Source organism: Cyclopterus lumpus, chromosome 24 (assembly GCF_009769545.1).
Source record: "Cyclopterus lumpus isolate fCycLum1 chromosome 24, fCycLum1.pri, whole genome shotgun sequence".
NCBI classification, from domain to species: Eukaryota; Metazoa; Chordata; class Actinopteri; order Perciformes; family Cyclopteridae; genus Cyclopterus; species Cyclopterus lumpus.
The window spans coordinates 6331433-6346890 of NC_046989.1; the positions used below are offsets into that span (position 1 = coordinate 6331433).

The 15458-nt window shown below is 43.4% G+C and overlaps 1 protein-coding gene across 1 annotated transcript; it reads left to right on the forward strand.

The window, feature by feature from the left end:
• Positions 1 to 593: 593 nt before the first annotated feature.
• Positions 594 to 14784, forward strand: LOC117727011 (WD repeat-containing protein 26-like). The gene is given in 15 exon segments (XM_034526955.1): positions 594 to 1275; positions 1277 to 1350; positions 3485 to 3584; positions 4816 to 4872; positions 6921 to 7057; positions 7970 to 8067; positions 8192 to 8348; positions 8702 to 8840; positions 9570 to 9710; positions 10097 to 10216; positions 10720 to 10865; positions 11021 to 11099; positions 11221 to 11350; positions 11859 to 12053; positions 12188 to 14784. Coding segments are annotated over 15 exon segments (1833 nt in total). The 5' UTR covers positions 594 to 1041; the 3' UTR covers positions 12214 to 14784.
• The last annotated feature ends 674 nt before the right edge of the window (positions 14785 to 15458 follow it).

Below are 15458 nucleotides of genomic sequence, written 5' to 3' on the forward strand. Positions count from 1 at the left end.
AATTATTAATACATCTAATTATTAATACAATGGATGTCCCTGGCCAGTTGTTTCTTGATTATTCAGTCTTTCTTTGATTATTCCTTCATCTACACATATGGTGGCAAAAACACTGGTGGTGTATGCCAATGTTGCAGAGTTTGAAGGAAGTGTTCAAAGTGATATATGGTAAGATGATATGAACTGTATTATCCACAGGGGGAAATTTATACAGTAATATATTTAAACATGGTCACGATGAGCTTTTTGTATAAGTAATGCATAGATTTTTTTTTTTCTTTGAGTGAACTTTGAGCCAAAAATCAAACAACCTCTATTTACATTCGGTTTAGGCCTATTCTCTGAGATAATTAATTTGGGACAACATGATTTATTGATTTAGGATTTATTATTTCAAGTGGTTAAATTAAAAAAAAATGTAAAAGCTGCACAATTCAATATGAGGTTATTCTAATTTTAAAATGTCGGATATATTGAGGTGAAGTCTCTGGAGACATGAATTTAAACGTGTATGTTATTGTTATCAGTTCATTATAATGCTAACTAGGGTCTCATGCGCCACGCATGGATTATAATTCTACCCGGAAGTTTGGTAGTGTAGGAATTTCCGGTTACGTCAGGGCGTCAGGACACCATTAGAGCTGCAGCTGATTTGAGAGAAACAACAACAAAAAACGGGCTAACTGACAGCGCTCTCATAGTGACAGTCCGCTCTGAGCCAGACAACGAGGCCTCAAATCTGGAAGCGTAACCTTAATTTCCCACCCGGAGCTCCGCCGGCTTCTAACCACGGCCGCTCTCGGTGAGGAAACTCTGGCCTCCGCTTCCTCCTCCTCCGACTCGGACACCGGCGGAGCGTCGCCGCCCCCGCGGAAGAAGCACCGAGCCTCGGCGGCGGAGGGAGCAGGAGAGCCCGGGGCTTCAGCAGATATAACAGGCCTGTCCGGAATTGTTTTAGGACTTGCTGCTCACTCTCCGCACTCTCAAGCCACCTCTGCCATCCACTTTAACCGAAGTGTCGTCAACAACCTCAGCAGCAGCATGCAGGCAAACGGGGCAGGACAGGGACAAGAATCTACAGAGCTCTCCTGCCTTAACAGCGCACAAAACGGGGAGTCATCCTCGGCCGGGGGAACCCACTCCAACGGGCTGCTCTCCAGCACAGACAACGGGAACAGCGTCGGCACCAGCAACGGCTCTTCAACCGGCCCCGTGTCGGGGACTTCGGCTTCCTCTGCGGCCTCGGGCTCGGAGGTCGGCGGCTCTCTGAAGAAGAAAAAAACGACTATCGCAGGCGGAGGAAGATGTCATACGATTAATAGGGCAACATCTCCACGGGCTGGGGCTGAAGTAAGTTTATTCAAACTCGGTGGTGGAGGATGTGGGGGGGGGGGGTGTTAAAGAACCTAACGTACACAAAAAAACACATAATACGTTGAACGTAAGAAGTGTTATCCACCTCGCTGGTGCTTCGAGTGAAACTCAAATAGCAGATGGCAAAAGCGCTGTTTAGTGCGCTTAACAGACACAAACATGGGGGGATGGGGCAGTTAGCCGGAGAGCTCGGCAGTCGGTAGAAAGAAGGGGTCCATCTTGCACAATAACAGTTGGCTTGATGGCTAGCAGAGACTCGCGCTGAGGTGTTATGTCCTGACATTAAACCCCCTCACGTAAACATAAATCAGTTTAACGTGTGGCTGGTTTTTTTTTTTTAATGTCTTAAACAAATCCAATCGTTAAAGTTAAAGGATGATTCATACGCCGCGATGCATTTATTCACGTTATAGATTTCGCTGTGGATAAAAAAAAAAAAGCCATTACATAATCTTAACGATGTTTTTTTTTTAATGGTTTGTAAGACATACCATTAATTGTCATGCGAATGTTTACACTTTATTTGGCTTCTTGGTGAGGTACACATGGAGGATTATCGAGTTTGCAAGTTGTAATGTTACATTTTATTTGCGTTTCAATGGAGGAGGAAATGTTAACGTGCGGAATGCAAATGTCGGGTTTTCGCCCCGATGGTTTTGTTTTTTTTCCCATCATTTTCTTGCTGTGTGTGTCGGGGGGGGGGGGGATTTATTTTTAATTTGTTCACATGACCGTGTCGATGTGACATTAATAGTTGTGCCACACTGAACCAAGCAGCATGGTTATAAGAACCGACCTGGTTATTTTAGTATTCCGACTTTCCGCTGTTTGCACATCCGGAGCTGTCATTCCTTTTTTCTCAAGTTGTTTATTTATCCAAATGCATCACCATTTTTAATACAGCCGTCTCCTCAACGCGATCACTTCTTTCCCTTTTGATTAATAACTTCGATATATTTGAGGCTGTCACTGTTGTCAGAGCAATGTGTCAACAGTCGGTCACAAACGGTGACGCGCACTTAACGTGGATTACTTATTTAAAGACGACGATCAATACTGTGGCCCACACTTGGTTGGACCTGGATCTGTTTTTTTTTTTTTGTTTTTTTTTTATGGCAGCGGAAGAATGCGCTTTCTGGCAGCTGTTTGTTTTTTTTGTTTTAAGGTGGAAGCTCCTGTGTTTGAAATCTAATTATTGCGTGGTGGGGTTTTCGAGAAATGTATCTAACTTACGCACGCAACGTGTGTGTGGTGGCCACGGACATCCGCAGATCGATGGTATGCAGGGAAGTGTAGCTGCCATTACAGGGCATTATACAAGAGAGCTTAACATGGCAATGTTTATAAGGAAGGAGGGAGGGGGGAGATGCATGACATTGGCTGGTATGAAACAGAGCCCCTACATTTCAGCTGGGGAAATGCAAGAGAAATCAGTGTTGCAGCCAGCTGGATGAGAGGCTCAACACAGCTGCTGCGCCACTCCATTGATACCTGAGAATGATGTCATCATGCTGAAGGTGTCAGCCACCCCCATCCATCCCCAACCCACTTTCATTATCTCTCTCACACACACACACACACTCGCATATCTCAGCAGACGTGTTTGTGGTGGTGGTGGTTGTGAAGTGTGTTCGGACAGATGGTTATGGTTCATGGTCCATGGTTGGCAGCCTGAGAGGATGATATCCACTGCAGTGGGAGCTCGGTTCATGTTAGTGAACCTCCTACCGTCCACAGATAGTACTCTGGTTACAAAACCGGTGGCCACGAACCTGCTAAATGATTGCTGCGTATATATATATATATATATATATGCCGTTCACCTATTTGCTCTCCTTCTAAACCATGGCACAGTTACAGTGGAGAGGTGCAATAGGTGATGCGATAATCAAGAAAAGTTGAATAATCTGCCTAGAAATACCACTTTATATAATCAAGACGAGCCAACTTTCATCATACTAATGAGCCAACATTAGCTTAGTCCCACTTAGCTCTGAAATATTGTCTTTGCACTTTATTCTTAAGTTAAACATGATTCTCTCCTTTTTTCCTCACTTGTATTTTGTCGTCGTCCGTCCCCCCCCCCCCCCCCCCCCCTGTGTCTCTGCAGTCAGACAGTGGACCTGCTGATGCAGGAGTCAGGCTGCCGACTCGAACACTCCTCAGCTACCAAGTTCCGCAATCATGTCATGGAGGGAGAGTGGGACAAGGTGAGTGTTGGGTTACCACGGTCACGGAAGAGCACACACCTTGATGGACAGGGAAGTGGTGATCAACAGTGTCCTTATGTTACTGTAAGATGGAGAGCTTGTTTGCTCGGTCCAGAAAACCAGCATGCAAATATATTTGCGGGTTGTCGCGCATGTTATAGACAAAAGCAAATATTGTTATTGTTAAAGCCCGGGAAAACATAAGCAACGTTTTTATAGTGGTCTGCATTGGGCCACAGTTGCACAATATTTGTTATGTGTTGTACACATGTTATACACATTTGGCTGATGAGTGCCAGCCAACTGTTTTCTTGACTAACAGGTCTTACTGTGCTTTTTGATTTTGTAACTGCCAATTATAGAGCACATGGCGTTGTTGAAGCTCTTTAACCCTCAAGCATATAATTCATATATTTCATGACATTGTTGACAGAACAAAGAAAATCTGCCTCTAATTATTAACGTTGAGAGCCCAGAGAAAAATCAAACTTCTGGTGGTTGAATAGAATGTTTTGGGAACAGTGTATGGTTGAATAAAACTGTTCTTTGTTGTTATGCCTTAAGCAAAATGATAAGGCACATGCCCCTTCATTTTACTAAAAGATCCAATTACACCTGAACACCTGAAGCATAGCGGAGTGCTACTGCAGGATGTTGTGGGCCCTAAATCAACAGTCTCGGCTCTATTACCCTGTTCTGCAGCAGAATAATCTCATTCCAACATTTAAGAGCTGAGGCTTATGACAAAGCACACATCCCATACAAAATGACATTGTGAATCTTCTGGAATAATGACTCTATGTCAGAACTGCTGGCTGGAATATTAACACCAGCACTAAGCCAAATGCAGGGACATGTTTGGATGTGGCATGTAGGGTTGTGCTCTCTACAAGCCAATTGTGAAGCAGCCACTGTTTTGATTCCCAAAGTCTAGTTTCTGTACTAGCAACATGGGACCAGAGGCTAGTGTTGTTTTGAGAGACACACACAGATGTGTTGTTGTCTTTTATAATCACAATACATGGACATCAGATTCTTTGTTGTATCCTCAATTTGCTCATCTTAAACAAGAAAGAAGAAGTCGACCATAAGATCTGTAATACTGCTTGATTTAGTTATTTTTTTCTCTTGTGCATGCATGGAAACTGCTGAGCTGACCATTTCTCTCTCTCTCTCTCTCTCTCTCTCTCTGTCTCTCCCCTCCATCACTCTCCCTTTTGTTTTGATCCAGGCTGAGAATGATCTCAATGAGCTGAGAGCACTGATGCATTCTCCCAATGCTATTGTGGTAAGCTCCCCTTGAACTGAACTGAATGACAGCCGGTCAGTTAGAAGGCCCAACTAGAGGTTCTAGAACGGTACCGTTATAATAATGCAGGGCTGCAGGGTTCTTGTTGTGGAACACTGAGCGCTAAATGAAATGTTCTGGATGACACCGCGGGATGGAAACAGCATTAGATTCATGGAATTGTTGCAGATAAGATGAGATAAGATATTACTTTATTCATCCCTCAGGGTGGAATTTCTCGAAGCAGAAGCAACAATGTTTACATATATACAATAAAATATAATAGCAGGGCAGGACATATTACATTCAATAATTTAAATAATAAAGGAAATGAACATGTTAAAATGAAAGTGTATCTAAAGTATAACGTGAAAGTGGTGCAAGGTTTATAGATGTTTCGGTTGTTTTAAGCCAAATATGGTTAGCCTTTAGTTTGTCCTTGGATTGATTAAAACTAAAAGACTCAAAATCAAAATAGGCCTGTTTTATTTTATTGATTGATTTTAAATGTATATTATATATTCCTTTCAACTAGAGCCGTACTGGTCGGCTGATCTTGGGGTGTTGAGGATATATTGTATACAAGCAAATGCCTAACAAGAAAATTGCAGTATAGAAATGCCCAAATATGTTTGAAATGGTGAAGAGTTCTCCGTCATATACAGTACATTGTCCACTAGAGATTACTGAGTTTATTTTTTTCAATTTGAAGAAAAGACGATCAGCCAATATACTGGGATTACAACCAGTACAACCAGAGCGGTGTCTCAGTTCCACACTACATATTAATTCTAACTGTACTGCATCCAAACTGAAAAGTGTTCAAATTAAGTGCGATCACTTCTCAGAAACTTTTACTATGCTTGCCAACTTTTTGTGTATTCTTGTTCTATAAACTGTTGTCCCAAAAGGCATTGCACACACACAAAAAAAAGAACAGTGCTCCTAAAAAGATGGCGTCAGGAGCGTCTTTGCGAAAAAATTAAATAGAACATTTATTGAAAAAGCTCTTTGATTGTAAATTGGCAGTTTGATTGCCATCTGTAAGTCTCGTATCATTGTTTTGATACAAAAAAAATACAAAAGATCATGTATTGTATACTAACTGCTGATATTCATCATTTCAGCTTAAAAAGACTTGACACCTGGTACGGTAAATGTTGCCGCGATATGGTATACCGTGAAGATTTGTACAATAGCACACATACTGCATAGTATTTGGGAAATGGGGCTAATTAGCCGCAGCTAGCATGCTAATTAGCCGACGAGATGAGCTTCAGAAACGGTCCCATGTGTCTCGGAGCCTGCTGCTCTGTCAGAAGTCTGTCTAACTGCCATCCCCAGTTGGGTTATTGAGAGAATGGCTGCCGCTGTTGCTTTTCAACTGTAAGTGCAGTGTGGGGTAGCCATTTTAGGTCTCGAGTTGTAGCAGGTTAGTGTCGTCATTGTCAACATGGCTTTCACTGCAGTTCCTGCTTCGGAGTTGGGAGATGTCTGTGTTCTTGCACTCTTTTGTTTTGGAGACCTTTTGTGGGCGGATGTATTCGTGTGTAGTAGAGTTAACTGTTGTACCCGTTGTCAGGGCTACAGCTCCTTCTGCATACCTGAGATAAGACGGAGACTCTTGATACCACAAGTCTTAACACTGACCAGCAGCGGCTGGTAAACACTTGCTAGTGGTCTTCAGTGTGAAGGAAGTAGGCAATATGTCTTAGTAACGTCTATAAATGTGTTCTGAATGAAAACACAATGCCACCGTTTTGTACTTTGATGCCAATTTACACTGGTAATACATTTCATATGGGGTATTTTCTTAAATTTGTATGATGTATGATTTGAGATGTTATTGTAATGCATAGCTGTAACACATGAAACATGAAGCTTTTTATGTCCTTCTATAGTCATGCAGACCAGCTGTTGTTGAAATCACTTCTTATCAATAACAAAGGGAAACTTGACGCCGTACTATGAGCTTGTTTGTCATTCTATGCTTTTCTCTTTAAAAAAAAAATCTCTTCTCTTTGTTCTTATGTCCCACGTCTACTTAGCGTATGAAGTTCCTGTTGCTGCAGCAGAAGTACCTAGAATATCTGGAGGATGGCAAAGTCCTGGAGGCTCTGCAGGTGCTCCGGGGGGAGCTGACGCCGCTCAAGTACAACACAGATCGCATCCACGTACTAAGCGGGTACGGTTCCACGTTTTGATTCTGCATCTGTCTCATTGCAGTCCACCCTGTCCAAACACACACACACACACACACACACACACACACACACACACTCACACACAGATACCTTTTGTAATCACTAATTATACACCGACCACCTCTGAGCCAGGGTTTTAATGGAGGCGGGTTAGTCATTGGAATGCAATACAGCAATGTTTTAACCGGTCAAATCCACTGTGAAAATAATATGCTAAATATGTTTTTTCAATGTTGCAACACAGTTACTGTTTATCAAGTTGCACACTTATTGTGAGATAGGATTCCTGTTTTTGGTAGAGATGTGTATGTATCTTCTACAGTGAGGGAAAGCATGACTATTGACACGAATCATGTAGTTTTAAAAAAAAACATTCTAATAATTTCACTGTCAAACCCTGATTCTGTTTTTGTCCTGTACTGCGCTAAGTTTGATTGCTTTCACGGCCTGTTCAAATGCCGGGCTCGGATCAGTATTCCTCCATGATCTCCAGTTTGTCCTACGATAACTTGTTCCACTGAAGTACAGTACAAGGTTGTCGGCAGCTACAGGGTCATCTACGACATGACCTGATCAATGCATCGTCCCCCATGCGCTCAGCAAACGCATTCCTGTGATCCATCATCTCCGCTGTCGACAAGCCCGTGTGTCTTCACAGACTGTCACTCAACTGACAGAATAATCAATTGGTCTGTCATCGTATTTCTGTTAGCTCGTTCCTCCAAAACACGTATCCTCTTTCAGGAAGCATTATTCCCAGCACACTAATCACTGTTTTGATGATAATGTGTGCTCCTGCTCTTCCCGGTAATTTAACTATATTTGTTGTACTTCTTACTGTGTATGTTTTTTTTAAATTTATTTCTGAGCGTAGTGCTTGTGTCTTCCTCCAGGTACCTCATGTGTAGCCATGCTGAGGACCTGAAGGCCAAGGCAGAGTGGGAGGGCAAGGGCACCGCGTCACGCTGCAGACTGCTGGACAAATTACAGAGTGAGGCGACATGTCTATGCACTAACCCCTCTAGAGCTAACGCACACACACATTGCAATATCCACAACACTTCTAAAAGGCCGCTGCTTAAATAACCCATACGTCTGCTTCTATCTCTCTGCAGCGTACCTGCCACCGTCTGTGATGCTGCCCCCTCGGCGGATGCAGACCCTCCTGCGGCAAGCAGTGGAGCTGCAGAGGGACCGCTGCCTCTATCACAACACCAAGCTGGACAGTAATCTGGACTCGGTCTCTCTCCTCCTCGATCATGTCTGCAGCAGGTTGGTTACTGCACAGCTCGCATGCTCCTCCGGCCCCTCACCTCCATTTTGGATTATCAAACTTCAGCATCTACTCACATGTTGAGGCACTGAAATACGTGCTTTGTGTGCCTCTTCTGTGTCGGAAGTCTTAACTCGATTACCCTCTCTTTTATCTATCTTTCTTAGTGTTTGTTTTGTTCGGCATTCTCATTAAGATCAAAATGCCTCGAGCATCTTCCTCCATCCAATATGTCTGCACTATTCTTGTTATTGTATAAGTTTGCAACATGTTGAGATATAGACAATATGAGCTACTATTGCTGATTTGCACAATAAACAATTTTAACCTTTGGTCTTCCTCCATATCACAGGAAGCAGTTCCCATGTTACACTCAACAGATTCTGACAGAGCACTGCAACGAGGTGTGGTTCTGCAAGTTCTCAAATGACGGCACCAAACTAGCCACCGGCTCCAAAGACACTACAGTCATTATTTGGCAAGTGGACCCGGTGAGTGAGCTAAAATTACCCTTCTGGAATGTCGTGGTCAGGGCTTTAATATTGAGAAGCAGGTTTTTCTCGGAATTTTTTTATATGCATCTTTAGAGTGCACTTTTGTATACTTTATGCATATTAACGCATGTAAATCAGAAGGAATCGTATCTTCAGAAATACACAAGTTACCGCCCTCTTTCTTTTGGTGAAGTCTGTGATTGTCTCCGATCACTGCTCATTCAATATGGTTCTCCTCATTGAATCATTAACATTTAAATGTGGTCGGTCATCTCGTTCTGTAAGGAACACTGGTGTCTGTTTTTATATAAAGTAGAACGTATGTTTACCGTATCTCTATAAAATATGAACCCTGGGCCAAATGATGTTATAGACCATTCAGATTCAGATTCAACTTTATTGTGATTGCACAGAGTACAGGTACTGAGGCAACCAAATGTCGGTTAGCACCTGACCAGAGGAGTGCAAAGAGAGCAGTATATATACAAAACAAAGTGGAATGCAGATATAATATACAGTAGTTCGTCTTCCAGGTTCTTTTGTGCTGGCTCAGACTTCAGAAAAACTTCTTCTTTTTTTTAATAAACTATTTTGAATTTAGTGCACATGCTCACTGGACTCGGGTATACCTCTGGAGCAGTCTGGAATCTCTTTTGAATGATTCTCTCTGTGTGTGTGCGTGAGAATTAATGTCATCATAATCCTCTTCATCCTGTCTTTGTGTAGGAGAGCCACCAGTTGAAGCTGCTGCGGACCCTTGAGGGTCATGCATACGGCGTCTCCTATTTAGCCTGGAGCCCCGACGACACCTACCTGATCGCCTGTGGACCCGACGACTGCTCTGAGCTGTGGCTCTGGAATGTCCAGGTGACATTTTATATGCGTTTTAATACCCCACTGCATATACTCTTGTACTTGCGATGCATTTTAAACGACAGCTTTTCCATGTGCCAGCCTCATTTTCTTTTTATGGGAACATGAGAGAAATAAATTTGATCGGTGATGTGAAAGACTTGAGCTGTCTAATTCAGTAAACAAAAAGAGAAGACACAAGCCTTACGCCTCCCATAGATACTCTGTAGGCGGTGTACTCAATGACTCCCATCCTTGCCCTCCCCTTTCCTTTCATTTTATCCACCCCTCCCCCACTCTTACTTAATGTTTCTTCTTGCTGTCTCTCTCTCTCTCCCCCCCCCCCTATTTTTCTCTACTCATGTTTTTCATCCGTCTCTGCCAATCCCCTTGATGAGCAGACGGGGGAGCTGCGGACCAAAATGTCCCAGTCCCATGAAGACAGTCTGACCAGTGTGGCATGGAACCCTGACGGCAAACGCTTTGTCACCGGAGGACAGAGGGGACAGTTTTATCAGTGTGTAAGTGGAGGGGTAATTTTGCCTAAAGAGTATTGTTATAATGGGATGTGTTGAGCCAGTAAATGTCTGTATATATTTCTATTTATGTGTAAGTGCACTGTGGGAGATGGAGTGGGAGTCATATTCCTTGTCCGTGAATAATATATATATATATATATATATATATATATATATATATATATATATATATTTGTTAAATTGATGACTTTTTAAGCAGATTGCTTCAAAATAATTGGATCTTTCTATGTATTGATTTTCCAGCTACAAACTTGGTGAACCAATAATGAGAACTTTTATTTAATTTTTTTTAGCACATTTCTTTCAGGAAGGGTTTGGGATGGTTAATGTGTTTATCTAGGTGTGCTGTGCATCACTGTGTATAATTGATAAATAGTCTGATTGTTGCGCGTCTGACCGGTCATATACGGTCACCATATATTATGTCATGTTTTCATTCCCATGTCAAGAATAAGAGATGAAGGATGTGCTGTCTGTGTTGTCAGGACCTGGACGGTAACTTGTTGGACTCCTGGGAGGGCGTGAGGGTGCAGTGCCTGTGGTGCCTGGGCGATGGCAGAGCAGTGCTGGCCTCAGACACCCACCAACGTATCCGGGGGTATAACTTCGAGGACCTTACGGACAGAAACATGTATGTACCAGCTCTAATAGTCCCTGTACTGTTGTGTATATCTAAGAATAAGGTTCAATTAGTAGTTGAAAATGCAACACATCCAGCCAAAGAAGTTTGATTATTTAAAGCCCCTCCCCCTGACTGCCTGTGTCTTGTTTACGTGTCCTCTACAGAGTTCAGGAGGACCACCCCATTATGTCTTTTACTGTTTCAAAGAATGGAAGATTAGCTTTGTTAAATGTAGCAACTCAGGTAAGCTTTTTGACTAACTCCACTGCCATCAATATGAGTGTATCGGCTTCTAAAGAACACTTTGTTTTGAATAACACGATGCCGGACGTTTCAGCTGTTCCTCTACTACCTATTTTTGTAGGGAGTGCACCTGTGGGACCTTCAGGACCGGGTGCTGGTGAGGAAATACCAAGGTGTGACCCAGGGCTTCTACACCATCCACTCCTGCTTTGGAGGACACAACGAAGACTTCATTGCCAGTGGCAGCGAAGGTACAGTCGGAGGCCGCTGCAGAGCGAACGTGACGACAGGGAAAACAGTATGGCTCTTTGTGAGAAACGGAAGCACTTAGACGGCCCCTGCTGCCTTTTTATTTATTTATTTTTCTCTCGTTCTGTGGACATTGGGAGTCAAAGATCTTGCCGTGTTTGGTTTGCGGTTAGTAAAAACGCAGAGAGCATTTCAAGTCTTCGCACATGCTGATTCAGGCAGATCTGAGTAATCTGTGTTTTACAGCTTGTTGCACAGGATCACTGCTCATTAGTGCTTTAGTATTAACTCGTATGAACACACTTCACATCGATTTTTCTATGGCAGTGATTTGGACTTTTTTTTTTTTTAACTTTTCTTCCTCCTTTCATATTTTTGCTCTAATCTGTCAACATCCATGTGTTCTCATATCTCTCTCCCATTGTCCTGAGAATACTTACTTCCACCTGCTTTGTTGCCTTTGTCACCCCCCCCCCCCCCCCCCCCCCCCCCCCTCCTCCTCCTCCGCAGACCACAAAGTGTACATCTGGCACCGGCGGGGCGAACTTCCCATCGCTGAGCTAACGGGCCACACGCGCACCGTTAACTGTGTGAGCTGGAACCCGGCCATCCCGGGACTCATGGCGTCCGCCTCAGATGACGGCACAGTGCGTGTCTGGGGTCCTGCACCCTTTCTCGACTCGCAAGAGGCGGACGGACTCAACGGTAACTGCCGAATCAGCGTCGGCATACTCGTTTTAACAACAATTATCATGTTGAAACTGGTTCTAAAGTTACAAAGTGTCTCTATAATTTTCCTGATATCATCTTAATTTCTTTTTCTTTTTTTCTCTCCCCAGAAAACTGCAGTAACATGGACAGTTGATGGTCACTTATGGAGCAGATGACATCTCTCTTTAACAAGAATCCAAGAAGAAAACTAAATCTAAACGGGCAAACAAAAATCCAACACCAACCTAAAGCAAGACACGAATAACAAATTTAAAAAAAAAAAAAGTCACCAAGACAAAACAAGAAAACAAAAGTGAGAAAAAAATGTGTCTCCTTACTGGCCTAGAGAAAAACGGTTGCGGGGATGGCGGACCCTCTGAAAATTCAGGTCCTCAACTAAAACCTGATTCCCTGACCAAGAGGGAAACTGGTCAATACCCAGCGGGATACAATCGCCATCCACTGGTGAGCTGGAACGGCTGTTCTCCTCCTCCAACTGACCCTCCTTTCCCCCACCCCACCCCCCCATCACGCTGCATGGTCACCAGCCATGCCAGGTCCTCGCAGAGATTCCCAGGAAACCCACGTCCACCTTGAGCTCGAAGGTCCCGGTGATGCCTCCAGACAGACGTCGCAGACCAGCCCGTCCATCATTGGCCCACATCTGTCTGCCCGCTTGTCTCTCGCATCACCTGTATAATGTCTCCGTGGACATGGGCGAGGGTGTTGTTGGGGGAGGACGGTGCTTAGGGGGGGGGGGGGGATATAGCAACTCTTCTGTATGTGTGTTCTCCTCTTCCCCACTCTCTCTTGCTATATTCTTCGCATTTGACCTGTTGGGACAAAGGCTTGAAACTCCACCGTCAAAACACTGACCGACCAGCTGACAAAGAACACACACAAAAAAAAAAAAAAAAGGCTATGCTAAATGTTGGATTTTTTTTTATAATAGTCATAGCGTAATTCTCATTTAAGAGGTGAATCTTAGCTCAAGTAGTGCCCGTGGAAAGCTTTAGCGTGAAGATTCCACTTTGTGTTTCTCGACATTAGGAAAAACAAACTTTTAATTCCTTAATTTAACTTCTAACAAGGACGGTCGCTGTAATGTCTCCAGCTGACAGCCCCCCCCCCCCCCTCCCTCCTCTGTCGAGCTAGCTACTGCACAACTCCATTACATCTGCCTAAGAGGAGATGGACAGAGGGATTCACAGTTCACATATCAACAGTGAGGGGGTTCAGACGTTGGTGGAGAGGTGGGGTTTCCACTGTCAGGACACATGCTGTGACCTTACTCAAAAGACACGCTTTGGGATGTGAAAGAGTTCAAGTGCAACTAGGATTGCACACCGGTGACTGCTGTCCTTCCTGTTTGTGTGTGTGTGTGTGTGTGTGCGTGCGTGCATGCGCGCTTGAGAGTTTGTGTGTGTGTGTGTGAGTGAGTGAGAGCAATTATGCATGCACACATTAGTGTGAGTTAACATTTGTGGGTGCAGGTTTAATTGGCGCGTGTTTTTTTTTGTTGTTTTTTTTTGTATGTGTGTTCAATTCACACCAGCAGAAGGTTCACACCCCCCCCTCGCTCCCTTGTGCTCCTGATCCCATAGTAAAATTGTAAAGAGGATTTTAAACCAATTCTAAGTTAGCCAAAGCCCCCATAGGGACCTCTATCTGTGGAACAAACAATACTTGAGAGACATTTTGTAAAAGGAAAACTTTTCTTTAATCCGGGGCTTTAATTTTTACATTAGAATTTCTTTCTCCTTTACCACGTGGCATTCGAATGGCACTGAGTTATGGGCAACGAATCGCCCCTGTGGGTAAAAAGAAAAGGACGTTTGGAAAATGAAGAAAGGAAAAAAAAGAGCAGTTTGAGGCATGTTTAAAAAAAAAAAAAAAAAGAAAAAAAAAAAAGTTGTAAAACTGTTGTGTTATTAGCAAAGGGTCATTTCATATGAGAAGTTAATGATTGTAATTACTGAACGAGTAGTTGGCGCGGCCCTCGAGACGAGAGGCACCGATAACCAGAACCACTCTCTGAACACACAACGTTCGGGAGTGTTGTTGCGATCCTAAAACACACGCACACACAAACTGCCTTCCTGTTCATACAGTTGCACACAAACCGTCAGTATGTATGACACCTCCCCACCCCCACTGCACTTCGAGTGGTCTTTTTTTTCTTTGCTCGCTCGCATCTACTGCAATGGCACAAATCCATGAGCTTCTTATGGTCGCCTCATTGGCTGTTCTGATGGCTTAAAAGGTCGCATTGGCAAAGACTCAAAACCTAACCCGAGATTGCTAAAGGAATTGAACCCTCGCCACGCCTCTACGCATCCAAAAGCAGTGACTGATCATCTCGTAGGCGTTATAGAACTGAACCTTGCCACATAAAAGGCATAGCAGCCTGGTCTCGAGGGTACTACTCTTGGAAAGGAGAGATTAAGCATTAACACCCCCCCACACACACACACACACACACACCTTTGCTCTCCAGCCAAGTTATTCAGTGGTCAGTGCGCCATTCAAAGCTTTCTTCCTCCCTTTTTCAGGGTATGTAATGACTATTTGCTACAGACTGATATACAGTAAAACATGTTTAAAATCAGTGCTTTTCTGTCTGTTTTTATTGAACATTTTTGTTACTTCAATTTTTTGTTCACATTATATCATTTTTTTGGTTGACCTCTATCCCTGTATGATCATATTAAAATATAACCAGACATTTGGAGTCCTCCATTTCTTTTGTAGTCTTTACAACCCTCCCCCCCCCTCCCCCTTCCCCCCTGTTATCATTATTATATATATATTTTTGTTTGTTTCTTTGCATTCAGTTGGCTTTGTATCGACTATTACAAATGAATATGCACACCCATGCCAATTGGAGTGGGAAGAGTTTCTAGGAAGTGTGTTACCTACAATCAAATCAGGTTTGAACTTATACACCCCTCGCCTTTTTAAAGAGTTTCCTTCATGTGAAAATCTACTTTATCGCATGTGTGTGTGTGTGTAATTGACCGAAATCTCTCTCTCTCTTGGTGTGCCATTGTTGATTGATCCTTATTGAAGCCAAATCACTTGAGGAACACTGGAGTTGTTTGTGTGTCTCAGTCTGATATAAAAACCTGTATCTCAACTCCTGGACTGCAGGATGGACTTCCTCTTCCACACCCAACATGTCAGAAGACTTGAGGCCAATCGCACACATTAAACCCCAACAAGAGTTTCAGTTAAACCCATCATTCACCTGTAGGTGACAAATGCTGTGTCTGTATGCAACCTTGTGTCCGCTCTTCTTTTTGTCTGAGTTTACCAAGGGAGTTGTTTTTGATTAAAATATGTCTTATTTCTCTCTCGGAGGTGATGTGGGGGTGGGGGTGGGGGATACTAAGGGCTTAC